Here is a 27,519-nt window from a genome sequence, read left to right as displayed (position 1 = left end):
TTCATTATTCATTTCGCAAACATCAATTCACTTTATTGCATCCTATTTTAGAGGATAGGTTTTACCTACCATCAGAAGTGCTGTCCAACTGGCCAACTAAATCACATGTCAGACCCTTAATCCTACAAAGAAATGAGGACACAACAATGATAAATAATTGGCTATATAACCAAATACATTAGCCAACAAAAAAGTATAAGAATTTATACTTCTTGTGGGAGTATGAAAACAAAAGACAGCTAACTAATTTGTTTTCTGCAATATGCTACATGCATGCATGCATGCATGCATATTTCCTGTATATATTATTTTATGTATATATCTGCTGTACCTTTCATATTTGGCACTTGGATCGTTCAAATTTGCAGCCAGATACTTTTCCCTGCAGGAGCTGCAAAGGAGGTAGAAGGGGAAATTGGAGCCACACTCCCCTTTAAACCAGACATCCACATAAGCCCCGGTGCTGTCGTAACCTTTTCGTGCAGCACTCTGCCCACAACCTGGATGTCGCCGCTTTATATGGTTGTTAAATTGCAGGGTGAGGGTGTTACACAGCTCACACTTCACCATCTGACTGTGTTCTTCTCCAGCCTAGAAGAAGCGAGATGTGGATCATAGTAGTTCTAGTAATAAGAACAATGAAATCACAATGACATTTTTGTTTTGTCCATGTCATGCAGCCTTAGTGATGAAAGTGTGTGTGCATCACCTCCACTATCTGGAGCGTGTCTCTCTCCAAGCTGAAGAATGAAGGTGTGAGCAGGTCCTCGTAAGTTTCTTCATGATACGGGTCATCCATGTAGCCCAACTCTGACTCCTCTTCAGCAGAGTAAGGATGAAACTCCACCTGCTCTGGCCAATCAGCAACCGCTGTGTGTTGTTGGAACAGCTGCGGTAGGGGGTTGGGTGATGGCAAGTCTAAAAAGATAACGCTTGCTTCACATAACATTGCACAATACAATGGTTAACATGGGAAATTTGTTACAATCAGCAACAAAAATATTATATTCAAGACTGTTATTGTGAGTCAAGGCACAATTTGAAGACTTAATATCAATCAGTATAATATATCTACATTTAAACTAACACGTGATTCTACAAGCCTGGATGTCACCCTTTCATTTTCTAATTTTGTGACACTGACCTGCCCTTCGGAAAGACGTCCTTTGAGTCGGGCCTGAGCGTCGCCGCCGTGCTGGAGGAGGTCTGTTCCTCGTCAGGTGGACATCCAAGAAGTTTTCCCTCTCTATCCAGTCAAGGCCTGGCAACAGGCTGTAAATAATACTAATAATAAATAATAAAACACTATAGTCCACCAGTTCCTGATGGTATGTAACAATAATAATACCAAATGAAACTGAACAGACTTCCTTAAATCCCTGACCTTTCGCTGGGTTGACTGGTAGAACGCTCCGGGCATTGCACCGTCTCCGGCCCATCTGGAGATGGAGTGTCAGGAACACCCTCCGGTCTGGGGGACTCCACTGCCTGCTGCTCCTCAGTCAGGGGGTGCTCAAGCATCCAGCTGGCCAACACCTCAATGGTTTGAGAGTCCAAGTCACCTGCTACATCTGGGAGGGACCACAGGGAAGTTGAACTGTCAGAGTTTAAAAAAGAAAAGATGGATCATGGGGTGTTGCATTGCTAATTTGTGTCGGACATCACCACCAGATGATCATGCAACTGTGCCGTTCCTAAGGTCAGGCTGGCACATCTGCTCTGGCAATCAAGATTGTCTAACAGTGAGGAAGTGAGGAAGGCCTACAATTTGAATAATGTGTGGAGTTACTGAAATAGGTAGTGCTGAAAACATTACACGTATGTTGGTGCAATGCATAAATGTAAACGCATCCATACATTCCTTTTTTAAACAATCATAAAACATACATGATCTGTGCCATGCGTGAAAGTATCAAAATTGGTTCACTTTTATGTGGTGAAATTGTAGCCTTACAAACCGACATTTTAGTAAAATTAAAATGGTGGATGAACAATTTTAAAACTATGCATGTTGTGAAAATCTGAGCAAAAATATCTTGGATTACTTATTTTCTGAGTCTGAAAACTGCTTCTGCACATTGTTTTGAGGTCGAAAAACAACATGTCACATTAGCGATATAAGTTGAAAAATTAATGCTTGTAATTTTGCATCTTTTTCATTCAGAAACTTTTTTTTTCTAATTCCAAATAATTACAAGAAGGCTGAAGTACACAATGAAGGACAGATGTTTAAAATAGCAAGCACATGAAGCAAAGCAGTACCTGCTGCCTCCATGGCCCAGTAGATATGTCTCATAGTGAATCCCATTTCTAGCAACCGACTGGTGACAAACATTTGTGTCCGTTCTGGTGGTTGAGGAGAAAAGGAAAAGTACACAAAAACAGAAAACAAAAACAAGGCCATGGCTCCATTTTGGAAAATTTCATATTTGACTGAAGTGGAATTTGGCAGAATAAAAAAATCATCTTCACATTATTTTATTTTTTCATCAGCCTCATTAATTTATCTATGGAACATAAAAGCCCCTCCATCTCAGGTAAACCTATTCAATTAATGCTCAACAAATGATTAAACCTATTGGTTGAGTCTCCTGTTAATTCTAATGTATCCTGAGATATGAAAGTCAGATCAACGAACTTCATTAAGCTTATTTCAATTCCCAGAATGTTCAAAATAAGACCAACAAAACTGATGATGAACAAATGATGCCATTCAAGCATGTGAGTGCAAAAACTGTGTCATGCATTCATTTGGTTATTTTAATTTCATATCTGTTCAATAGCGGAGCAAAACACATGCTGATTTGAGCAGCAGATCAGTTGTGACAAAGCTGAAAACATAAAACTCATGCAAAAGACAGACAGTCCCCACTGCGTTTTCATTGATCGCCTTTCCCCCTTTTATCATAACATAGGAGATTTAATAAAATACATTTTAAAATGAAAGAAATATCATGTTTGAATGTGAAGCCAGCATTTGGAAAACGTTTGTTAAAAACTGAACTACAACAATAGGCAAAGCTATTCTATTTAAGACAGCATGTTGGTTGTCAGGAAATTTTAAATTAGGAGATACATTGTAAATTAAATATTCTTCTTCTTCTCTATGTAATGCTGTGTACTGACTTCCAACAGCTTTTTCCCCACTGACGTCTCTGCGCTTGTTCTTACCCAGGCTGCTTCTGGCCTGTGTGCTGCAGGGACCGGGTTCCATGAAGCTAGTCTGCTGCTCTGTGAAGGCATCACAAGAAGCAGAGCTGGCCAGGCTGAAGCAAGGATGCAGCACAGGGGGAGTGCTAACCAGGCCGGTAAGCGTAGGGAACCGAGTTAGCACCATATGCCTAGAAGGAGTGAAAATACAGTATGTATAGTAATAACACAGTGCAATTGGTGCTACATGGCCACTTTTCAGGCCTGACCAAACATCTGAAATATAAATGATCTGAAGGCTTAAGATGAGCTCAAGTGAACCAGAGTTAACACTTGGAGATGCCTACAATTTTGAATAAATCAGTATCTTCTTCTGTCAATGATTTGAAAGATAAACATTAAACTAAAGCCTTGTATTTCTTGTTGTGGTATCATCTCACACTCTGAGAAGTTAGTACAATACGTGCTTTGCACTGTGCGAGTCTTTGGTAAATAGTTCTATTCTCGTAAAAAACAGGAAAGAGATTTTATTTTCTGTATGATATTATTAGCGCTGAAGCTTTTTTGCTCACAACTTGAATGCAGGAACAATACTGACACTATGGTCAACTGGCTGGGTTAGGAGAAAAACAGGCAGGCAGAGCTGCAGCCTAGGTTAAAGACAATGCAGGCAGAATCTCTCACTCTCTTTTTTTTCATATCGATCCTAACTCACCCATTCCCTGGACTTCAGAAAAGCTGCTGCTGCCAAAAGATACAGGTCTGTAGTAATCAGTAACAACATGTTTCTGAGAAACACTTCTGAGAATTTACTGGACTAAGGATTTTGTATGAATTACTCAACCAACAGTTAAATCAAATTAATATTAATATAATCAACCCATTTTATACTCACTGGAGGAGGCTGATGGGGAGGAAAGGATTAAAATTATCAAGACCATCTGCCTGCTGGTTTGTTGGTAGAGAGGAGGCCAGTTCAGTGTTAGAGGATGAGGCAGAGGCTCTGTTTGATTGGCCGAAGATGGCAGTGCCCTCTGAGCCAGCGCTGTACAAGGAGACGGAGCTGGAGGACTTTGAAATAGGCTGAGAGGACATGTGGTGGCCTGAGTCTGCAAGGACAAGGTGATGACTATTAGGTCACATGCTTTATATTATACAGCATTTTTAATTTGACACTAAAGACTCTGCAACCATGCAATACAAAGGTCCAATATGTGTGTGTTGCTAAAAAAGTAATTTCTGTCACTGTCTTATTAATTTCATATTGCTCTGAAATTTCAAGTTAAAACTTTAGATCTGACAAGTCCAAGTTGAGTCCTACGTCTTTATTTTTGTGACTTGAGTCTGTCAAAGGTCAAAGTCTACACCTCTGTTTCAAAGCATCTTCAATCTTATCAATTAATCCTGATACCTTTGCATTCTTTGTCCTCCTGCAGTCTGTTGAGGGCTCCTTTGTAGATCATGACCTGAGCCCTTTCCAGGTCAGCAAGCGAGACGGTCTGTTTTATGGGACAGGGCCTGACTGCCCACTTCACCATGCTCTGCACTACATACTGTAGTACTGAAGTCAGCTCAGCACTCTCATCCCATTGTTTGTTGCTGGCTTTGGTCTGGTCAGAGTTTGGACTGGTAAGGTGACTTATTGGGGAGTTGTTGGGGTCATGTTTAGGTACTAAAAGCAAATCTGATAGCTTCTCACAGCTGAAAATGACAGTCAGGGATTTCAAAGCCCCAGTGAGAAGGTATGAGACTCTAACTGCTCTTAGCTCAAGGGCAAATACTTTCATTTTGGAAGTTTGGGATGTCTGGTGGGGCTGGGGTAGACAGGTGCCGTCTTTGTTTGAGGATGGTGATGGGAAGTGTTCTGTTTCAACCTTCTGCTCATCAAACCTCTTCCTCTCATCTTCGGTCAGCCATCTGACATCATCTGATGTGTCTTCATCCAGGCAGCTCTGAGTCTCACTCTCTCTCACGCTCTCCTCCGAGTATTTCCTTTTTAGGGCTGAAGGAGGCCCCAGCCATCCCTGCTCCTCCAGCAGCCCCATCAAATATATCAGATCTAACAAGATGGTTGGTTTGAGGCCTCCGAGTCGGGTGACATCGCAGGAGGATATGTCACAGGGCTCCAGTGAGATGATCGGTGTGTCGCTGGGTGACCAAGAATTCATGGAGCTTAGTTATTGGGAAGGATGGGAAGAACCCACAGATACAGCATGGAGTGACACCAGGACGGATTCAACAGGGATTAATGGATTTAAGTATGAAGAGGAAGAAGCAAGAAAAAAATAAGATCAGGAGGGTAAATGAAAAGAAATGAAGTAAAATGTTAGACAAATTACAGAGGAGGAAAAATAAACACTAACAGAAAAGAATTATACAGAGTCATAAGCATGCTGAAAGGACCAAGACAAGAAAATATAGGAGTTGTTTCATGGAAGTTAATGAGAATCATCGTTTAATCAACATGTGCAAAGACAATTTATCATAAACAGGTGGACATAGCAATACATATTTGTAATACCTGACAGAGAGGTCTGCTTCCTCCCACTGAAGCTTGGCCAGGGAGCTTCCTTCTTTCAGGACCCCCAGCAGGATGGCCCTGCGCCCACTGGGCTTGTGAAGACATAAACCTCCAGCCCGGAGACCATTGTCCACTCCGCCGATCAGGGCCAGTACTGGCCAGACTTCAGTGCAAAGAGCAGCCAGCTTGGTCTCTGAAAGGGACCTACGGTGCCCCAGCAAATCCCCTGTGTTCTCACCGACCAGATCTTTCTCTTTTTCTTTTTCATTTTCTTCCTTCTCCAAGTATGTGTTACTGAGTCCTGTAGGAGAATGTAAGACAGTCAGTATGAAACTAAGAGTAATAACCATTTAGAAAATATGTTTTTTAAGGATAATACACCTCACTTCATTAGTTGCCTTCAACTAACCTTTATATTCAAATACAGTATACTTTTAAAATGTTGACTGACTGATGCTCAAGCTACAGATGTACTTAAATCCAAACAGTCCACAGCTGGTTTCTTCCATCTATTCTTTACATGAGCTGTTTATTCCTTGGTCCACTGCAGCTAGACTGACAGTTTTGGTAAAGGTCTCACCTTTTAAAATTCACATGGTTGAAAGATAACCTGAATTGGTCAAAAAAAAAATAAATAAAGTGTGTACCTCAGGGAGGGTACTGTGTCTATTATACATGCTGGTAGAAAAATGGTTTTATTATGAATGATTGTTGTGTGTAAAATTAAACTATTTGACACGCTTCTCAGTTTGGACAACATGGTATACCATGCAAACCCAATCTTCTGGCTTCAAAAGAAGAATTTCAGAAATTAATGAGTGACAATGTGAACACTTTGACCACAACTGCTTTAAGTTTTCTTGCACTGGAAAAGTGGTATACAAATAAACTTAACTGAGGCCTAATTACAGTACAGGACCAGACTAATTTTGCTCATAAGTGACCACTATCTAAGCTTGTAACTGACCTGGACTGATGCTTCCGAAATCATCCTCTTTAAGCAAGGGTCCAATAAGCTCCAGGTGGGTATGGATATGCTGGTTGATGTGTGGGGACCACTGGTCACATTGATGGAGTCTACGGAGGAGCTGCACTGTTGACTCCAGCAACACGGTGGTCTGAGGGCTGCAGAGAGGGTCCCCAGGGAGCAGATTACTGGGCATGCCTCGCATCTGGAGGTCACGCAGTGCCACCTGTGGGGAATACAGAGGAAAAAAAAAAAGGTTTGGACATACCTTCCCATTCTCTTGAATAATAAAGTGTGTCCAAACTCTTGACTGGTACTGTTTGTGAAATTTCAGAAATGTTCCTGCAATGTTTCTTCACATTAACTGTGTGGTAATTTCACTGTATGGGTAGCAGTCTATTCTGCTTATCTTTAATTTTAAGTGACTATGAGGAGTTCCTAGGTCTCTCTATTAATATTAGGGCCCAACCAATACTGGATTTTTGGGACCGATAACGATATTAGGGAGTGAAAAACTTTCCAAAATCGATATATTGGCTGGGAATTTTATATATACACAAATTTTGCACCTCTTGCCGTATAAAGCAGGTGCCCACAGTGCAGCATGTATATTATGTACCTTCTCTCCAGGATTACTGCTGTAGAACAACACACAAGGGTACAGTTCAGAGGCAACCACACCTTCAAATGCCAACTTTGGCTCCTAGCATAAAAACAAGACAAAAAAGACAGTAGAAGATTGAAGAACAACTCAATAACCATTTAGAGCAAAACCACTGAATACTGACTGTGAATATTTGGTCAGACCTTGTCATTCTTTGCAAATGATACAGTGTGAGCCTCCATGTCCAGGATGCAGGTGATGGTATCACCCTGGGTAAAGGAGGGAAGTGTGCGGACAAGTTCCCCTCCATGGTATAGGTTGCCACTATAAGCACGATATAGCCACATGTCAGTGGTGGTGTGGTGGTTGTAATCTCGAACAGGCCAGCGTGAAACACCAATACATGTGCCTTCATTGCCTCTGTTCTCTTTGGTAATGTAGAACTGAAGAGAAAAGTTGGAAATCAGGTTATTGGAAATGTTTTATTAGCACATTCCAGAGGTAAAATTAAGACAATAACCAATAAAGAAAATCAACATTAAGATTTTAACTTTATGAGTGTGATTTTTTCTCCATGTAGACATCAGTGTTTACCTTCCATATAAAACAGCCAGACGTGATTGCCGTGTTTGCCAGGCCATAACCTTTCCCTCCTGAGCCATGCGAGAGGATGTTCCCGCTCTCCAGAGAACAGCAGATTAACTTGTGCGGGTCAAAGGAAAAGTCTCCAATGGGAATACATTCATCATAGCTGCCAGGATTCTGCCAAACAATGAGACAAGAGTTGGATAACAATACTTAAGCACCACATATCAAAGCTATCCAATTCAATAAATACATAAATGTACATAATTCACTATAATTATAAATCCCATGAAAATGTAAAGGGTTACAAAATGTGATATAAAGAAAATGGCTACCAATTAGACTTGACTGACTCGCTGACGGAGTTCTATAGTAAATAAATGATTAGCAACTCACATTTCCAAATAAAAATTATCATATTATAATGTAGTGTTATATTCTATATTCACACTATTATTTTATTATTCACACTAATTAAATTTGTTTCACTTTTCTGTCCAGCCCCACTTTTCACCCAACACCCATCACAGAGAACAAGCCCATCTGTTCATTTCATTACTGCCAGGAGTGCATTTCACTCATTCTTAAACAAGGCATTTTGTACTTTTAAAACTGCTGCATCCATTCACTATTTTTAAACATGAACAGCTTTCCTTTTTGATATTGTAATGGGGGTCAGTAATAACATATAGTCATTAACAGGAATGATTTGCAATATCTGAAAATTGAGAAAACTTTTCAAAAAGAATGACAGAGAATGACAAATACATACATTCAATACATTAGAAGAATCATCTATTTTTTCCTTATTTTAATTGAGGTCAGCTGATTTCTAAACAGGACATCAGTGGCTAATACTTGACTATTACCCCCATGTCTTTATCAGCTGTCTCTTCGTGGTTCCTCTCAGCTAGTGGTTCTTCCCACATATAAACAGACAACAGCTGAAAGAGATGTTTAACAATCTACAAGAAGATGGAGAAAAAACAATTAATGGATAATGCATTGCGCTATACAAATATATACAATTTCAAACTTGCAAATGCGTCATGTCAGGGAGCCTGTAATTTTCATGCGGAATGTCTTCTTGATCTACTTGAATTCAATAATTTCAGTAGAAGTAGTAGTAGTAGAAGAGTAGTACAGACAATTGCATGTGGCATTTACTTTTTTTAAATTTTTTTAATTTGTTTTTTTTTTTTTACATCATACCTGTTGAATTTGAGCTGTATCAGAACAAGCAGGTAACAGTCTTTCTAAAACATGGAAGGCCAAAAGCTTAGTGCGAAGATTTTGGAAGCATGGAGAACCTGAAAAGGGGGATGGTGATGAACAAAGAATTAATATAAAAACCAGTAAACAGTACTGCACCACAATGCTGTTTTTAATTATGACTTTAAATGGTCTTACCTGAAGAGCACTTGTGGGAAATAATGGCAATGAGTGGATCAATCCATTTAACAAAAGTAGAAAGTCTTTTCATCACTCTTAAGGACAATACACGCCTCAGAAACACCAGGAAATCTGCAAGCTGAGATTCAACCACTTTGCTGCTTTCCACTCCTAAAACAGCAAAAAACAGAAGGAAAACTGTACACAAAACCAGGAGGGATAACACATTCCACAAATTACAAATAATACATTTAATTCTGCTCTTTCATAACATTGCATTCACAGGAATTTGTAAAAAACAAAGTTTAACATAGCTAAATTTGCCACACCAACTAGATTTGCACTCTTGCTGCTGGAGTCCAGATCTGTCCTCTCAGCTGTTCCTCTCTCTGCTGCCTGCTGTTGCTGGAAAGTGTACAAGATATTTTGGAGCTGCTCACACATCACTTCCATTAGAGCATCGGATACATCCATGGGTACCAAATCCTCACAGGAGCTGAGAGCACAGAACAATTTGTTATGCAAATGAAAACACTTCACAGTCATTTTTCAATGAATTAAACAGTAGAGGAGGTCATGCACGCTTCTTTACAGCTGTTTGCTGTCTCAACATTCTCACCTTGAAGCTACAGTCAATATCTGAAGCAGGCGGGCACAAGCTAGTCTGACAGCTCCGCTTAGTAGCATAGTTCCAGATGTAGAAGCTGCATACCAGCCCTGGTTTATCAGTGCACAGCTGTTGTTGGTCAGCATGGAAAGGATTTCCAGGATGCCACACTCAATGACCAGCACCAGGTCCACTGGTTGGTAGCAGAAATTCAGTGCAAACATTGTGGCTAGGAGAAGGTGCTGGCAGGAACCTGAGTGTGATAGAGACAATATCAAGTTCGGCAAAGTAAAATAAAAGCTGCTGCTGCTGCAAAAAAAGAAACAAAATGAATGGGGAGCAGTACAATGTGTCATGAACAAACCTGGATTTTCTCTTTCCAGCAGGACTCTCTGCCTGAGGACACACACCACCTGCTGGTAGAAAGTGTGGGCTGCAGATTGTAGCTCTCTTTGTGTATCCATGGAAGCTGAATGCGTACCAGACTGGGTCGAGATAAGAAAGTAATTTATACAACAATTTTTTTTTAGCTCTTGAGAGTATTATTTGTTTCCATATTTACTGATGGTATAAACATCTGCACAAATATTGTTATAGCATGATTATTAGATGTACCATGTAATGCTGCATCTCATAATGAGTTCCCGATTGAGAGCCAATGATTTGTGTTCCCAGACCAAAGCATCCAGAGAGGAATTGGAGCTGCACCGATTGTAATAATGTAGGAAACTGAGGGGACACTGTGAAACCACTGATCTTTTCCTCCATCTTAGAAAGGAAGGATGACATCTGACAAAAAGCCTCCAGACGCACCTGACAAAAAAAAAAGTTAGTTGTTAATTGGAAATGAAATTTATTCTGTATTTCCAATCATTTGTTACAGGTTTTTAATAATTTACACCTATACATGGTCCTACTTGGTTGATTACATCTGTTATTATATTAAAAAGATGTAGAAACACCACAAACATAATAGCTACAAATAGGTTTGCTGAAGGCAAACAAACACAGCTGCAGGTGTTCTAATTCCTCAACAATAATAATTTACATTTTTTTTAAACAAATTTTATAAAAGACGAAAAACCTAAATACCTCAGCCCTCTGCTGCTGCTGCAGTATGGCAAAAGTAATGGCCTTCGGATCTGCCTGACTACAAGTCTGTCCACCCGGCAGTGTTGGTGAGGAGGCTGACGAGTAGAACAAGCTTCCACAGACAAAGTTAAACACCTGGTTAAGAATCAACAAAGTGTTGTTGCCATAGTGGGGCATAGCGGTGGTTGGGCTGATGCACTGTCTCAGGCGATCCCAAGCATCTTTCATGATGCCCAGAGAGCAGAGAGGTAAGCCTGAACAGACAGATAAGAGATGTAAAGTTTTTTTGGGGTTTTCTTTTGGGGGGGGGGGGGGGGGTTATGAAAGAAAAAATTGTGTGATATGATTATGATATTCCCTGACAAAAGAAACAAAATCAAATTATTATGTAAAAAAGTTGCATTCAGAGCAGGGACAGAGAGTGGAAACAGCTAGCCCATCTCTTGGCCTGCCAATGTGACTTCCTGGAGTCTCTGCTGGGTGCCTGGCAGCCTCACAGTGATGACAAGACCCCAGGAAATCATTGCACAAGGCCAACGAAACAGTCTTGCACATTACGAACTGTAAAACAACTAATTATCGCTTTTCCCGTTCAATTTTTACTTAGACTTAAGGCACATTTGAGAGTGTTGTCAATCTTTTAATATAAGTCTACAATAAGAAAGTAAATACACTTGTTTTTAAAAATATTGAACTATTCCTTTAAGACAGTACTGTAGAGTATGAAATATCCAAAAAGTGCATTAACTGAAACAAACTATTCCACTTACCAATTTTATTCTTTGAAGATCCCATGGTGGTTTTGGATTGGTCAGACTAAATAAGACAAACACAGTATATTAGCAGTGATAAGGTGTTGTAGGGTCAAATATTGGTACAGTAAAAGACTTACCTGTTTTCTGCTATCAGCCATCATCAAGGGTTCTGTTGATTTCCTGAAAGTAGGATGATACGGACAGTTAGTGCAGAAACAGCTCACTTAAATACAATGGCATTGAAACAAATCACTCACACACAGCCTGATGCAGACTTTACCTTGCTCTGCTGTTCATTGCCTGAATATTCTCCCTTTCGCTGGGTTCCACCCAAGCAGGCCTGACCCCCAGTAGGAGGAAGAGACAGCGGGACACTACCAGATGGCAGGCAGCAGGAAAAGACAAGCTTTCATCAGACTCTCCCTGCTTTTCCCACTGCTGCTTGCGATCCAGCTCCCGCTCTGGGCTAACAGGGCTTTCCATGCTGCTGGGGAGGGTGGAAGTACCAAAGGACTCGTACACAGTCACGCTCTGCTGTACTTGCATGGCCTCCCGGGTAGCCATGAACGACTCCAATACTTCTGCAGAGACAGGAACGACCTTTGAGATCATTGTGATAATAATGGTGTATGTATGTACATGTGTTATGTCTATTTCTGTCAACCTATACAAACCGAATGATACTTTTACATTGCTGGAAAAAAGGGCAGAATAGAGATATGCCATCCTGACCTGACAGGTACATACGACTGTTGCTAAATGTGTCCTCTTCTGCAATGTCTTCCTGGTTGTGGTTTGCTGTGGGAGTTGGGGGCACCTGCACCTCCCGGCTACAGTGACCTCCTGACTGCTGTTGCTCTTTTCCTGCCTGGTCCTGTGAGGTACTTGGTTCTTGCCTGTCTGACTCAGGACTTTGTGGAGATTGAGAGGTCTGCAAATTCAAGAAATGTGTCGTGAAACACATGTGTTTTTTTCATTTTCTATCACAATCAATTTAAATCATTCTATGCAGTAATTTTAATGTAGTAACAAAGTGATGAAAGAAAACTGTTTATTGTTGGGTTTATATTGTTTATAAATCACTCTGTATTACTCTATAACTGCTTATCTTTGTCAAAAATATCTGTACTGAATATATTTGATTATGGTGCAAAGTGGAGAAATTTTCATAATGATACCTGTTTGGCAGCAGCCTGCACCTGTGAGGTCTTTGGAGAGTTTTTATGGGCCAACAGAGTGCTCCTGATTTTATAAACTGTTTCATAGACATCTAGCAGCATCTCACAGGGCTCATATCTGTCTCAAAGGAGAATGGATAAATAAGAGTGGATAATTAGCATTGCACTGCATTGCAGTACAGAAGTTATGCAATAATTCACGCACATAATTCTGTTTTTTAAAAATGTAAACAATAAACATCAACGTTACCTACAACTGTAGCCCTTCTAGGGTTTCAGAATTAAATGCACAGGAATAGGTATCCTGCAAATATTTGTGTTACTGACCTGTCCTGCACACTGGCCTCATCCTGCAGCCCAGTGTGTTTCAAAAGTGCAGCCAGACTGCAGCGACAGACAGTCTGCAGCAAACAGTCGCCCGAAGAGCCCCCACTCTCCCATTCTGCTCTCACAGCAAAATAACACAGATTCGTTACACCAAAGTCATGAAAAGGGAAAACGCAAGTCTAATGACCAGAATTTAAATATCATAAACAGTCAATCACACCCAGGCACTCATCCACAAAGACAAATGTGACTCAAGGTACCTTTGCTGAGAGCGTACTCCTCCATCTTCCGCCACAGGTCACCTGCAGATCCTCTGGAGGATCCAAGTGCCAGTTCCAGTAAAGTCCTGGTTTCCTCACTCAGACTCAATTCTGCCAGCCTGGAATCACTACTGCCTAGCAGGGCAACCTCCGTCAGCCATGCCATGCTAGAGTCTACAGGACAAACCATGAAATGGGATGTAGTACCGTTGAAAAAAAGAAAACTAAAATAAAGTTAATTTCCTCATTTGCATAAATAAATGGTCTAGAATCTGTACCATGTGATCATATCATCCCTTGTTTGGTTCTATTAGGGGACCTTTTTGCATGTAAGTCCCCTCAATCTAACTCCATATTTCCTATCTATTTCTACAGCCAACCTCCTAATAAAAGCACTTGAATGTGGCTAACAATAATATTAGTTTTATTTCTAGTTTATCCAAACAGAATATGGACATAAATCAGGGGATAGGTTGGAAAGTATTTGCCAAAACATTAGCACATGTGAAAGACTTGAGAGAAGGCAGTATGTTTTCCTACCCAGCTGTTCAAAGTCCATCTCAAGGCCGTTCTTGAGGAGGATATTTGATAGCCAGAACTCTGACGTTTTCTCCTGGGGTGAGGGCGGCAGGCCTTGCAACATACCACCAAGGCATCGGCCGACTGCCAGCGCTACAGACCGTTCCAGGTCCAACAGCCAAGTCCACTTGCACTCCTCCTGCTGTTGCTGCTGTCCAGGACATGTGTTTTCTTCACCTTTATCTACCAGAAATATATCTTGTTAGCATTATTGTCATCGATAAAAAAGGTGATCCTTTTTATAAAACTATAGTCAAAATTCTACTGACCTGTGCAGGTTTTCTGAGCCTCCATCCCTAGCTCCTGTTCCTCCAGCAGGCCTGTCTCTGGCAGCAACCTGCTGAAGTCATTGAGATGCTCCAACAAGGCCAGTAAATGGCTGAGAAGAGGTTGAACCGTGACCAGGGGCAGCAGCAGCAAGGAGTACATAACCTGGCACAGCAGGCTGCCAGCAACTGAGTTGTACAACACCACTGGGACAAGAGGTGGAGAGGAGAGGGGGAGATTAGAGTGACTGATAAAAATAACGGAAGAATATAGTCTCGATAGACAAGATTATGCTTGTCAGCAGATCTATTGGCACATCAGTGTTGAGTGGCCCAACTGTTCACTGCTTTAAAATATATGGACTTGACAGAGATTTAAGAGAAGAATCAGCTAAGGAATTTGCTGTATAAATGTTTGGAACAGTCCTTCAATTAGTAATTAAAAAAACATAATAGAAATAAATAAATAGAAATAAAAACATCAAGGAAGGGATTTTGGTTTGTTTTGGTAAATAAAAGAGCTATCCAGATCCGTGCAAATAATAAAACAACTCACAGAACAGCCATTTTTCTTACTGTGCAGCTTCTTGATGATTTGTTTGTCCAGGAAACTCTCTTTCAACAGTTTGGTGGATCTCCTCAGTGTCTCAGAAGCACAGGGAAGCAGCAGGTAAAGATGCTCACAAAGCAGTGTTACACTGCTGTCATCCTACAGAAAAGGGGAATCAGTGTGAACATAAAAGCAACGATGTGACTGCAGAGACCCATCAGCATAAGACTTCTGTGTTCCTCACTAAGTATAGCGTACCTCTGGGCTGGAATGGATGTAACAATGGGCAAGCAGGTGTTTGTGAAGTCCAGACAGGAGCTGGTGGAAGTGAGATGGAGGATCAGTCTGTCCCTGATTGTCACTGGACAGCAGTTTGTCACTATTTTTCTCCAATTCCCCAAATGCCCGCTCCTGCATGAATATGTACAAAAAGGACATTTGTGATGACAGGGAAAACAATCCACTATATTTGCCTAAAAGTTATATGATAAATCCTTCCCTCATCAGTAAACATACGATACAAAGTTACATACAAGGTCTTCTTTCCATACCGTGTAAAAGCCTATGCTGAGCAGAAGGGTTCTGAGCAGCACCTCTGCTAAATGCAAAGGGTCATAAGCCTCAACAGAGCTGGAAGAAGAGGGTGGTCGGATTGTCATAGCGGGTGTCAGAGGGGGCCCCAGGGCTGTCACTTCCCCCAAACTGCTGTAACCAAGCAGAGAGGCTACATGGCTCTGGTCCTGAAGGCTGCTGAGGACCATGTCTAACTGCAGACGCTATGAAAGACACAGAGAAAAGAAGGAGAGAATTGTCAAGAAAATCACATTTTTACAGCAACCTGTTCTCACAACATCCAATCAGTCTTCAACACATATTGCCCAGCAACGGCAAGTTGGCGCTATGATTTTGACAAACTGTTGTCTATCTGGATCATTGTCATAATATAATGAGGCAAACCATACAGCGAAGGTAGAAAACATACCTTATCATAAAAAGTTAAATATAATGCATTCCCTGCATTTACACAAACATGTGTAGACCATATTCCTGACAATGAATCTATTAACAGTTGCACAAAGTACAAAAAAGATGATAATGATGAGCAGCACTGCCATAATTACACACAGGCCTTTTTTAATTGGCAGGAAAATAACTATATATATACCTGTCCTTTGGAAAGGACATTTAAGCTCTGGGGGCCCTGAGGAAGGAGGGAGAGGAGCAGTTCTGTTCTTTCCCTCAGAGGAGGCAGCAGCAAAGACGCCCCGATGGATAGACTGCTCATAACTGCCTGAGGATGGACAAGAATATCAGCACAATTTGAAAAGACACATATCAACTAAATGAGCACATGCAGGCTATAACAATCCCGTTCACAGACTGATTTAGATACAATCCATATTATATTATAATCTTGGTTATTACACCAGCAGCCGACGCCAACAATAGCTCCTGTCATATGTCCGCATAAGCAATGAAAATAATAAAGGCGGCCTTTTAATTTACCTGCTGTATAGAGTCTGGCATGTTGGTGTCTATAAGCCTGAAGAGCAGGTTCCTGAGGGGCCTACCCTGGGCCCCCAAAACCATTGCACCAGTGCCTCCAGCATGGGCCAAGGACAAGTGGATGGACAGCAGCTTCATGCACAGCAAAAGAAACTGATGGTGGTCCCTGAGGAAGAGGTACAGGCAGCATTAAGAGCATCCTGTGTTCTGCAGTTGGTGGTGATGCAATGTTATAAAAACTACATTCAACTCAATAGAAACGATCAGAGTCCAGCACAAAGAATTACATTTTCACAACAACATAAGGACTTTTTTGCTTGTAATCCTGTATAATGAATGAAGCTTTAAATGTAAATGCTAAAATACAACCTTGAAATAAGTATGTTATTGTAAGTAATGAGTACTGTGTTAATGTATCTGGATACCTTTTAGATATGAATGGGGCAGGGGGAGTGTCATTCCCGATGCCATCACAGTAACTTTCTAGGAAGTTGCGTAGATAGGTGAATGTACTCTCTTCCAAGTCGACACAAAAGGGTCTGTGCCAGGCCACCAGTTGCCTGATAAACAAAGGCCAAATAACTTAAAAAAGGTAACAGCTGTACCAGCACAAATATATCAGAATTTATAGAAAATAATTTGTTTCAGAGACAATGCTTTACCTATCGGTTGGAACTGCAGTCCAGGCCAGACTGTGGGAAGTGCCAGCAGTGATTTGCTGGATGGAAATGCCCTCTAGACCAAGCACCTTCTTAGGTTTGGTAATAGGTGTAGAAGTGTGGCCTTGCCCACACTGGCCCATGGTGTTGTTCCCCCACGCGTACACTTCATTCTCTGATGAAAGGAGAACAGCATATATTGCAGTCTGAGCACATTTACAACTTTAAAATCCGATTCACAAACCTGTAATAAAAAAATTAAAAAATTTGAAATCAAGGTTGCTATGTTTTCTAATAATCCATCTAAATAACTGATTATAACTTACCATGGGACAGAGCCAGACAGTGGCTGTCTCCACATGAAATATCAATGATCTTGGTGATACCCAGGTCTTCTATGAACCTGGGCCTCAGTGAGGTCGTCTCAGAAGAACCACATCCTAAACATGAGCCACAGCCCCACGCAAACACCTGCACAAATTACATAGATAAACCCAAATTAAGTGATTAATGACCTATTTTTCTTTGCATATGGTTCAAATCAAATATATATACATTGTTTGGACTGAATATTAAGCACTGAGAGAGGCAATATTATATTAGACCTGATTGTTGGTTAAACATTTTAATATTTCTATTGAGATTTTGTCTTCAGAAGAATAAACTGTTTTGTCCAGGGGCTGTAGGTGCAAATATGATTTTAAGTTGAGCCAGTAAAAAACACAGTGATTTGCTACTAGCTAATTCTGACATTGAAAAACCATGTCTGACCCAAAAGCTCACCTGTCCTGCAGAGGTAAGAGCCAGAGATGACTGGCTGCCAGCACACACTTTCCTGATGATGAATCCATGCAGGGTTTCTATGACCTTGGGGCGATACACACGATTGGTGTCTCCGTGTCCTAGTTTACCTGCAAGGGTGAGTCATTTCTGAGTAGCAGCAATAGTTCATGCTAGCTCAACACATTTTTGTTGTGATGTATAACAAACAATACTGCAGCGGGACTGTCCTTGAGGTTAAAAAATTGAATTCTATTTGTGTGCTATTTTTAAAAAAACGCACAGAGCAAATGCACAAGCAAATGTTCACATTTTGTACACAAATAAAAATAACCAGTTCACACAGACGCTGCTTTGTGTGTATGAATCATCCCACATGTCATCTGACAACATACCATTGTCTCCTCCCCCAAAGGACCACACAGTACGTCCATCCTGTGCCACAGCAATAGTGTGGGAGCTGCCACAAGCCACCTGCCCAACACCACTGATATCCTTCACCAGTGTAGGCACGTTCCGACTCTGGCTGTCACTGTGTCCTGCTCAGAGAGAAACGTAGGACAACAGATGTTATTGCTAATATACCTGAGATTTCATTTTGAATTTGTTGGGACTAATAAGTGTAAGCAACTTGAGAAATAAGGTGTGTACCCAGTCTGCCAAAGTCTCCTTCCCCCCAGGTATAAAGCTCTCCATCATTAGTAACAGCAGCACTGTGTCTGTAGCCAGCAGACACACAAATGACAACCTGGAAGAGGTGCAATTATCAAAATGGGTTTTCATCATTCAACTTCCATCTACAATCTCGCATCTATCTTTTCCCTTACAAGCTAATATCACATGCTTACTTTGCCAAATAACGGTCCTTGTATGATTTTGGGATATTTCTGTGTAGCACTGTTGCCATGGCCCAGTTTTCCATATTCTCCATCACCCCAGCTGAACACCTGTAAGAAATATTTGAATAGATATTATTTCATAATAAATATAATATAAAATCAGATATATCTCAATAACTTCAGATATAGTGGATCTATCTCTATAATGCCAATGAAAGAAACAGTAAATGTAAAACCACGACTTTGGTTTTACAATGTTTTGGGTTAATAGATTTGGGTAAACAACACAACTTATTTATATTATGTGACAGAAAAAGAGTAGAAACATATAGTCAAAAGTGTACTCTACAATCTTTTGAAATATATACAGTACCAGCAAGTTAGTAGTTTTTCCAGCATCATGCAGTTGTTCTAACTTCTTACCTCTCCCTCTAAAGTGATGGCCAGTGTGTGGCCATCCGAGCCCTTGGAGGAGGACACTTTCTTCATGTTTCTATGTGGCTCCAGCACAAGTTTCTTGGGCATAGACTGATTGTTGGAGTCCCCCAGACCTAGACGGCCATAGCTGCCTTTTCCACATGCTTTCACAGAACCATCTGCAGATACCGAAAAGGTGCAGTACTGGCCTGCTTCAATCTAAAAGAAGGACACAGGGACATAAGTAAGGACATTAAAGGGTGTGAAGTGGTAGAATAATAATAATAATAACAATAATAATAATAATAATAATAATAATAATAATAATAATAATAATAAAATAAAAAGGTTTTTAATTTTTTGCCGTGCTTTTCGTTTTCTCCACCCATGTCAGTACCATATATACAGTGGGAGTGTTATCAGGGTTTAAGTGATACCAATATTTTAAGGTCTTTTAAGGTAGAAGGATAGTTTTAATGAATACACTTTTTTGAATAATCCAAGAAATGACAGGAATGTGTTATAATGTCACTTAATGTTACTGAAAATAGACTTGAGATGAGTACAGCTATGTATGTTCTACAAGAACGAAAGGAAGAAATATTATTGTGAATTCTTAAACCATATTTCAAGATAAGGTGAAAATGCATTACTCAGATTGAATATGCTGGATAACACTATAATGTAGTGACACACTAACTTGTGACACCTGTGGTCAATGTTAGTCTTGTTCTTGTGGGTGGCCATACCATCTGGGCATCACTGAAGCCCTGCGTCAGTTTTGGCAGCAGGATTTTTTCCAGAGTTCCTTCTGCCAGCTGATGGCTGCTGTTGCTGCCCCACACATAGACCATCACTGTGTCGCTCTCTGTACCAGGAGCAGCTGCATCAGTGCTGCATGAGCACAGGCAGTAGGATGCTAGATTACAAATCTGCCAAAGAGGAGGATAGTTAGGTCAGTTACTGTGAAGAATAACAGGTAACACATAATAGTGTTGATATATTATGCAACTACACTCAGTCCCACCTCCTCAAACAGGCATAGAGCTGCCTGGGAGAGACGACAAAGTCCATCTGCATCCTTCTTCAGCACCTGAGTATTGACAGAGTCCCCACGGAAACCCTGGAAAACAAAAGATTTATATTTAGCCTTCTATAGTGCGTATCTTAATATAAAATGTGACTCACTGTGTTGTGGGTTATACAGTGCAGTAAATCAATTGCATGACATTTCTTGTTTGCTATCTTTACTCTGTTAGGATTTCTACACCAGAAGTATCAGAATGAGCCAAAATTACCACAGGATGAGGTCAACAAAAACAAAGAAGCAAAAGGTATTGCTCTTGGTAGAAATCCAAGCTAGTGGAGATAGCGAGTGTTTAAAGTTGTGCGATCCCACTGGATGTGGTTAATATGCAAAATCAGCACACAGTATATCATGAAAAGTATCACATACTGGCTTCCTGCTTCATGGCATATATGTACAGCATCATGAGGTTGCTAGCAATACCTAGCCCTGGCTGTCATTTGCACATTAATATAACAAAGCTGATTAGCCAGCTCAATACGCATATCTAGAGAGGGCAGGAAGACTGACTCAGTCTTAATCCTTATCTGCACACTAATGCATCACTCAAAGCTTCAAATGAGTTCAAATTAAACGGCTAGTCGACAGCAGGGATGACTGTTATGACAGTGAAGAGGCATTTTTCTTCTTTAAAGAAAATGGGGTTGATTTGTCAGTATGTTTATAAATGTGCATTTGAGTTATCTCATATTATTTTATGAAGAAACCACTGCTGCTATTGGAAATTCATATATGCAATCTTAGTTATTATATTATTACAAAATGCTATACAAGCCAAAGCAGAATGTCTACATTGAAGTGACACAAACATTCATTCCTTCAACATACTATTGTTTGCCTTTCTTTATGATGTGTCTGTATTAGAGAACAGGACCTTCCTTTAATAAAGATAAGTCAACGTTTCCCGTAAAATTAGACCTTTGGTGTTTATTACATAGGATCCCAGGTTACAGTCTCAACATGTTCAGATTTCAAAAACTAGGCTGTAACATAGGCAGCACTGGTGTTGGTAATAACAGCTGTGGCTCAACAGAGTACATGAAGCATATAGTAGGGGGAAGAATAATCGATAATAGACTAAAGGGGAAAAACCGTCAGAAGAAAAGGTTCAAATCTGAAGAACGTGACATACCGAATATTGCCTCATTTGAAAAAGAGTTTGGTGGATGACATCAAAGCCCACACCAGCTGAGTGCTGGGAGCTCAGTGAAGAGGAGGAAGACAGTGTTGAGTTGCAGGAGGACATGGAAGCAGCCAAGGCAACCTTCACCCACTCCAGCAGAAACTTCAGAGAGCCTCTCTGCATGGCCAGGCCAAGCAGAAGCTCCAGCGCTAGCCTCCGACCAGTCGGGTCTGCCCCACCAGTACCACTGCTCACAGATGTTTTCTTCAGGAACTCAGCCACCTGCGCCAGGCAGTCCAGCCCAACTGATGGGATCTTATTCTCATTGGCCAGGGAGAGTGGAGGCAGAGAGGCCAGCACAGAGGATGCTGTTGCAAGCACGTCATTGCAAAGCACTGACTCAGGATGCACAGAGGCTGCGTACCGCCAGTTCTGTTGTAGTAAGGAGAAGAGCAGACTCAAACCTGTCCTTACACCCATCTCTATCAGAACATCTGTACCTGACTTGACTTTGGATGATCCCCCTGGCAGGCAGGGCTCTGAGGCCAGCTCAAGTTGCCCACATTCTGTCCCGCTGTCAGTGGATTGGGAGGGCAGCTGCACGCGGAATTTGTCGTGGTATTTAGTGTGGAGTGCGTAGTAGATCCTCTGGAGTACTACGAGCCTGTGGTGGAGGCCCAGGGTGTAGGAGGTTTGCGTCAGCATGCGGTGAGCCAGCCATCGCTGGCTGTGAAGCAGGGATGACAGGTACTCTTCTTTCTCAGCAGAAGCACAGGACTCACACTCAAAGTCTGGCAGGCGAGGGCCAACAAGCTCTTGAACAGGTTGGGCCAGAGTCACCACCTCCTTGTTGTGGAGGAGCTTATTGTAGAGTGCAGCAGCTCCATGCCTTGTGGCTGCGTGCACGCTGTCCTCCGCTGCCCAGGAGCTATTGAAGTGCTCCTGCCACTTCAGCAACACATGGGTCTGACAAGGCACCATGTCTGAGCATTATCTATACTCGATGTTCACCTGAAAAACAGAAAGGGAAATAATATGTTTAGATGCACTAATAATATTCACATGAATCACTCCCTCACACTTGATTGCCATAATGAAATGGCGCTTTTATCTGTCATCAATTCAGAGGCAACATTTACCGCAGAGAGCCAATGTTCTAATGTGTTTTCCTGCCAAGAAAGTCCAGCGTCAAGGTGTCACGTTTCTCCTCTGTATTGGCAGTTTCCCAAAATACTGTACATTCAGGCTACTGCTATAGGCACAGTGGGTATTATTGAAATAGGTCAGCTCACCCAATGATTATCCACACATACACATGAATGAGGGGACTTTTGTCTTGAGAGCTGTTGTGCCACTCAAGACAAAATGGAAGCATTCTGTTTAGTATAATTTAAGAGGTTTACTTTAATAATATGACGTGCTATAGTTAGGCTTTAGAGGTTAGCGATAGTAATCAGAGCCCCCTGGCAATAATTCATTCATATTCTCAGTCTCGGTCAAAATGTCATAGTCATCATTTCCACATTGGTCACCTGATGCTCTGACATACAATCACATGCAAGACCACTGGGGCTCCACCTAACCCCTAGTCTGTCTGTTGTGCAATTCAGTCTGCTTCACAAACAAACTAGGGCTGCAACTAGCAATTATTTTAATTATTAATTAATTTGAAGATTATTTTCTCACTTAAACAAATAATACTTTTGTCTATATAGCATCAGAAAAAAGTCAGTGGTTAGATCTTAAAAATGTTTTGTTTTGTCTGAACAACAGTCCAAAACCCAAAGATATTCAGTTTCAAATAGAAACATATTATATCATCACATCTGAGAAGGTAAATACAAATGTTAGGCATATTCACAAAGCAAGCCTATAAATAAAAAGAAGAAAGAAGTAGATATTATACAGCTCCGAAGGAACAGCTGTCCCAGAACTAACAAATACATACTACACATATTTAGTTATCTTATTGCATTTTTAAGTGACTGTCAAGGAAATGTCTCAGTTTCCTGAAAACCATGTAATCCTTAAATGGAGATTGAGACGTGATAGTCCCCATGACAGTCACAATATGCAAGCCAACATTCATAGACTGGTGGGCGATTTCATGGGAATATTAGTTGCGTGACATTCTCATAGCATTAGTAAGAGCATGTGGATAAGGTAAATTCAGCCTTCAAAATTTAAAAGTGTAAAAAAAAAAAGTAGTCGATTTGACACCCACTAAGCTAATATTACAGTAGAAAGAATTATTTCAATGCAAAACAATGGACTTTTAACTAATTATTTAACTTCTAACTTTAACTTTTTAACCCACCTGGTAGATGAACAAATCCACTGGCCTAGCATTTTTTACCAGCCAAAATAATAAATTACCTTTTTGTGTCAAATACACATTTGTTTCAGTACATGTCATTGAGACAATAAGGTAAATATAGCTATTTAATTAACGGTACCTAGCTGCGAACCGGTGGCAAGTGACAGTTTAGCAGAGAGCTGTGAAACAAGGAGCTCCTTCACCTCAGGCCGTCTCAAGCGTTCCTACTGTTTCGCGACATTGTTTAGACGTGCGTAAAAAACACATATGTTGTGCGTGTCTATACTCTATAGGGACAAACATGAGCAATTTCCTCTGTGTCATAATTCCAGATATTTTATTACATTTATTTTATTATTTATTACAATTTCAGACCTGGACTCTAAGGTAAGAGAGTTTTAACAACACACCAGGTTGAGGCTAAACCAACCAGTGAAATCAGCTGTTTTGTTGCCAGAGTACAACATATACTCTGATGTCATGACTGAAACTCCTGCTATGACTATAACTTGTGCAAGAAAATGAACCAGTAGGAGTGAGGGTAAGCTAGTTACACTCCTCCAAACATGTGAGCATGCCTCTTTGACCACAGTCAACAGTCACAGAACCTCATCCCTCTTTTCTTGCCTGAGGCCTGCAGGGCTATATGGTTTCCACTCAGGCCAAAAATAACAGCGAGCATTGATATAGTAATGGGCTCTTCAGTCAGGCAACCACCAGAGAGCAACCGCCAGCAACCATCGCTGGATTAAAAACTATCTGGACACCTCTTAGGAATCTGGCACACTCTTTTTTTTTCTTCTTCAGACTACACAGTTCACAAATGTCAACATATCTTGAGTATTTACAACAAATATACACAATAACCCGGCTGGGTTATTAATTACAAAGCCAAATATCTTAGCAACTTGCTAGTAAGCTATTTAAAATCCATTAAAAACATAAGGGCTCTTGAGCAGGCCTGGGGCCTAATGATAAAACTAATAGCATTCATCCATCAATAATCCATATCATTGGGGCGTCCCAGTGGTCTAAGGCGCATACCACATAATGGTAACATCCAGAGTTTGACTCCCAGCTGCGGGATGCCCACTGCATGCCATACCCACATCTCTGTCTCACTGCAGCTCATGTCTCTCTCCACTGACTGTCAAATAAAGGCAAAAATGCCCCCAAACAAATCATCTTTAAAAGGATTAGGGCCTGATTTACTAAGATCCCAAATAGTGGGTTCTAAATTGCATGTACAGTGCAATAGATTGCGCATTTCGTTTGCGTGCGTTTTGCAGGTATAACTGCGTAAATAAAAACAGGTGCAACAGGGTGGAGACAGCAGTATTTAAATGAGGGTTTTGCGTGTCTTTATGGAGAGTTTGGACGAGCAGAAAGCTGCAAGCATAAAATAAAATGTGATCAGGTTCTAGTGGAAGAGGTTAACAAATATATTGAGTTATAACAAAAACAATTATTACCAGAAAAACCGACATATGGGAAAGTATTTGTGACAAAGTCAATGCTGTTAGTAAAACCAAAAATATTCCACTACAAAATTATTAACACAGGTGGAAAAAGTCCGTCCTGTGCGTATTCTGTCATTGTGCCTCCGTCTCCTCCTCTCCACAGTGACAAAAGTCATCTGTGCCCAGTGCGCAGCCGGTTAATACCTGTCCTTCAAAAGGTATTATTTATAAACGCAGTTAGTGTCAGAAAAAATACGTTCAGGTTTGGTAAATCGCAATGCGCGTGCTAAATAACATATTTGCATTTTCTTCTCCCTGTATTTTGCACACTGGGGTTGAAACGCCTCATATTAAATATTCATAATGATAAACGTACTAAATGGACAGCGCGTATCATCTTGCACAGTTGAAAGACGCAAACCTCAGTGCGCTGCGTTAGTAGATCAGCTTGCACATTTTTTGCGGGTGATGTCAAGTTTGCACACGTTTTTGCACACGCAAACCTTTAGTAAATCAGGCCCTTAGTGTGCAGGATTTTCCTAAAAAACAATGTATCAACACATACATAACTTATCCCTTTCAATCATCACTTACGACCCACTAGAAGTCTGCAGAGACCCCACCCTCTGGCTGTATTTTCTTATTATTTTGGCATGTTTGGGATGTTTCTGGGCGTTGGGCAGGGGGGGTGTAGCCTCCAGCCAATAACAGTTTGCAGGGTGTGAGGTTGGGACTTGTAGCGTAGAGGCCAGGTTACATCGTTGTCTCCGACTAGCTCTTGTCTGTGAACAGGTTTGACTGTTTGACAGAGGGCGAGGCTGAGCGTCACACACATACACGTAAAGCAGAGACCACAGTGGACAGCCTGCACTTTGGCTGCATGAACACACATTCCAGCACCTTAATGCAAGGTTTTGCAGAGGTGTGGACGTGTTTATTTGTGCTTTAGAAAATAACAGCCATGAAACAACCAGCAAATAATTCACTCACCACTTTGTTATAGCTCAGGCCGCTCGCTCTTCGCATTCACTCTCAAGCTCACTCTCTCGACCACCTTATCTCTTTCTCGGCTCGCTCACAAATGACAAATCCTGCATAGTATGCCTTTCAAAAAAATCCATATCAGTAACTGACTTTGAATACATAGGGCTCCATATACATATGAAAAGTAAATGTCAGTTACATTAAGGGGAGCGGCTGTGAAACTAGGTCACATTTTATAACATTATGACAACATGAATCTGAATGTCAGATATTCTTTTCACAGACGAGGGTAAACGTTATGACAGAGCTGCTGGCTGGTTGGTGGAATAAGCTGCAGTAACACACACTTTTCATTGGACCCTGACAGAGAGAAAACAGATTAGCTACTCTAAAGAGATAATCTCTCAATTTAAAAATCTGAAATGAAAAAGTGAGAAATGCCTATCACAATTCGCCAGACCCTAAAGTCACATCTTCACATTGCTTGTTGTGTCAAACCAACAATCAGAAAACCGAAGATATTCATTTTAAATTTTAAAAAGATAGACCCCACACCTGGGGGTCATGAGCTACACCACATTTCTTATCTGAAATATTAGTATACACTGGCTTTAATTACAACTGTAATACACGTTACAAGTAAATCAGCGACATTTGACAATCATAAAGTATGATGAAAAGTGTTTTACAAAGATCTTCTTCTCGCTGTAAATATCAAATTCATAAAAAACTGATTATTCTTTGCAAGGCTACTAAAGCGAAGACTATTTAATTTTACAGGTGTTTGTTTTTGTCACAAATATTTCTGAATTGACTTCTCTTTGGTTCTAGTGCCTAATTATTTAAAACACTCACTGATGTTGTTATTTGAATGCTGATTTTTTATTTATTATAATTTATGTTACGGTGGATCCCAGGAAGACTAAGAAGACAACAACCATGTGTAAGCTAATGAGGATCAAAATGAATAAATGAATGACTAATGTGCTCATGTTGATTACTCCATTAATGAGAATATACATTTGGGCAAAATTAAATTGTTCTGCAGGAAAGCCGGCCTCAATCTACAGAGTGTGAAACTCCGCTAATTAGGAGAATCTGTGTATCAAATCCATCCACTAGGAATGCACCAGTCAATATTTGGCAGTCCTGATACAAATACCTGGGCTGTGGATACTAGTTGATATAAAAGTACCAATCTGATATCAGTGTTAAATTAATAAGCTGTATGCCTCACTGTGTGAAAGAGACTGGAATCAGTCTTTTATGTGTAAGGCAAAATCACTCTGTAAAACAAATGGAACAAATTAATTCATTATTTATTAAAATAATGATATACCAGATCGGCCAATTGTCACTGATACCTGATCCAGCTATTTGAGTCAATATCGGCCTAATATCTGATATCAGTTCATCTCTACCATTCACATCTATACTGAAGGAAGTCAGTCAGGGTGGATCTGGGACCTGATACATCAGCCACCTCTCTTTGGTGACTTCCTGAGCTCTGATGG

At 40.7% G+C, this 27,519-nt stretch overlaps 1 protein-coding gene across 1 annotated transcript in view; it reads right to left on the bottom strand.

Moving 5' to 3' along the window:
• LOC133994931 (probable E3 ubiquitin-protein ligase HERC1) overlaps positions 1-22,225 on the bottom strand; it is a 35,873-nt gene extending 13,648 nt beyond the window's left edge. Inside the window, exons 1-47 of the mRNA XM_062434175.1 lie at positions 21,254-22,225; positions 20,062-20,157; positions 19,784-19,966; positions 19,041-19,253; positions 18,627-18,725; positions 18,430-18,526; positions 18,174-18,317; positions 17,782-17,909; positions 17,325-17,469; positions 17,002-17,173; positions 16,765-16,899; positions 16,340-16,505; positions 15,999-16,124; positions 15,385-15,609; positions 15,092-15,244; positions 14,860-14,992; positions 14,287-14,490; positions 13,979-14,200; positions 13,439-13,612; positions 13,179-13,296; positions 12,852-12,969; positions 12,406-12,604; positions 11,954-12,254; positions 11,811-11,853; positions 11,689-11,734; positions 10,919-11,172; positions 10,442-10,639; positions 10,191-10,311; positions 9,839-10,079; positions 9,549-9,715; positions 9,238-9,390; positions 9,040-9,137; positions 8,697-8,792; positions 7,837-8,004; positions 7,446-7,685; positions 7,258-7,341; positions 6,639-6,864; positions 5,672-5,972; positions 4,562-5,322; positions 4,046-4,259; positions 3,172-3,341; positions 2,263-2,346; positions 1,385-1,571; positions 1,145-1,272; positions 710-918; positions 332-591; positions 70-122 (exon numbers count right to left, since the gene is read on the bottom strand). Of these exons, the coding sequence (XP_062290159.1) occupies positions 70-122; positions 332-591; positions 710-918; positions 1,145-1,272; positions 1,385-1,571; positions 2,263-2,346; positions 3,172-3,341; positions 4,046-4,259; positions 4,562-5,322; positions 5,672-5,972; positions 6,639-6,864; positions 7,258-7,341; positions 7,446-7,685; positions 7,837-8,004; positions 8,697-8,792; positions 9,040-9,137; positions 9,238-9,390; positions 9,549-9,715; positions 9,839-10,079; positions 10,191-10,311; positions 10,442-10,639; positions 10,919-11,172; positions 11,689-11,734; positions 11,811-11,853; positions 11,954-12,254; positions 12,406-12,604; positions 12,852-12,969; positions 13,179-13,296; positions 13,439-13,612; positions 13,979-14,200; positions 14,287-14,490; positions 14,860-14,992; positions 15,092-15,244; positions 15,385-15,609; positions 15,999-16,124; positions 16,340-16,505; positions 16,765-16,899; positions 17,002-17,173; positions 17,325-17,469; positions 17,782-17,909; positions 18,174-18,317; positions 18,430-18,526; positions 18,627-18,725; positions 19,041-19,253; positions 19,784-19,966; positions 20,062-20,157; positions 21,254-22,225 (9,025 nt within the window). The remainder of the gene's footprint in view (positions 1-69; positions 123-331; positions 592-709; positions 919-1,144; positions 1,273-1,384; positions 1,572-2,262; positions 2,347-3,171; positions 3,342-4,045; positions 4,260-4,561; positions 5,323-5,671; positions 5,973-6,638; positions 6,865-7,257; positions 7,342-7,445; positions 7,686-7,836; positions 8,005-8,696; positions 8,793-9,039; positions 9,138-9,237; positions 9,391-9,548; positions 9,716-9,838; positions 10,080-10,190; positions 10,312-10,441; positions 10,640-10,918; positions 11,173-11,688; positions 11,735-11,810; positions 11,854-11,953; positions 12,255-12,405; positions 12,605-12,851; positions 12,970-13,178; positions 13,297-13,438; positions 13,613-13,978; positions 14,201-14,286; positions 14,491-14,859; positions 14,993-15,091; positions 15,245-15,384; positions 15,610-15,998; positions 16,125-16,339; positions 16,506-16,764; positions 16,900-17,001; positions 17,174-17,324; positions 17,470-17,781; positions 17,910-18,173; positions 18,318-18,429; positions 18,527-18,626; positions 18,726-19,040; positions 19,254-19,783; positions 19,967-20,061; positions 20,158-21,253) is intronic.
• Between the last annotated feature and the right edge of the window lie 5,294 nt (positions 22,226-27,519).

The sequence above is a fragment of the Scomber scombrus genome, chromosome 15, assembly GCF_963691925.1.
Source record: "Scomber scombrus chromosome 15, fScoSco1.1, whole genome shotgun sequence".
In the NCBI taxonomy this organism is placed as follows: Eukaryota; Metazoa; Chordata; class Actinopteri; order Scombriformes; family Scombridae; genus Scomber; species Scomber scombrus.
Note: the sequence above shows the minus strand (reverse complement) of the source record. Positions and strands in the feature narration are given on the sequence as shown.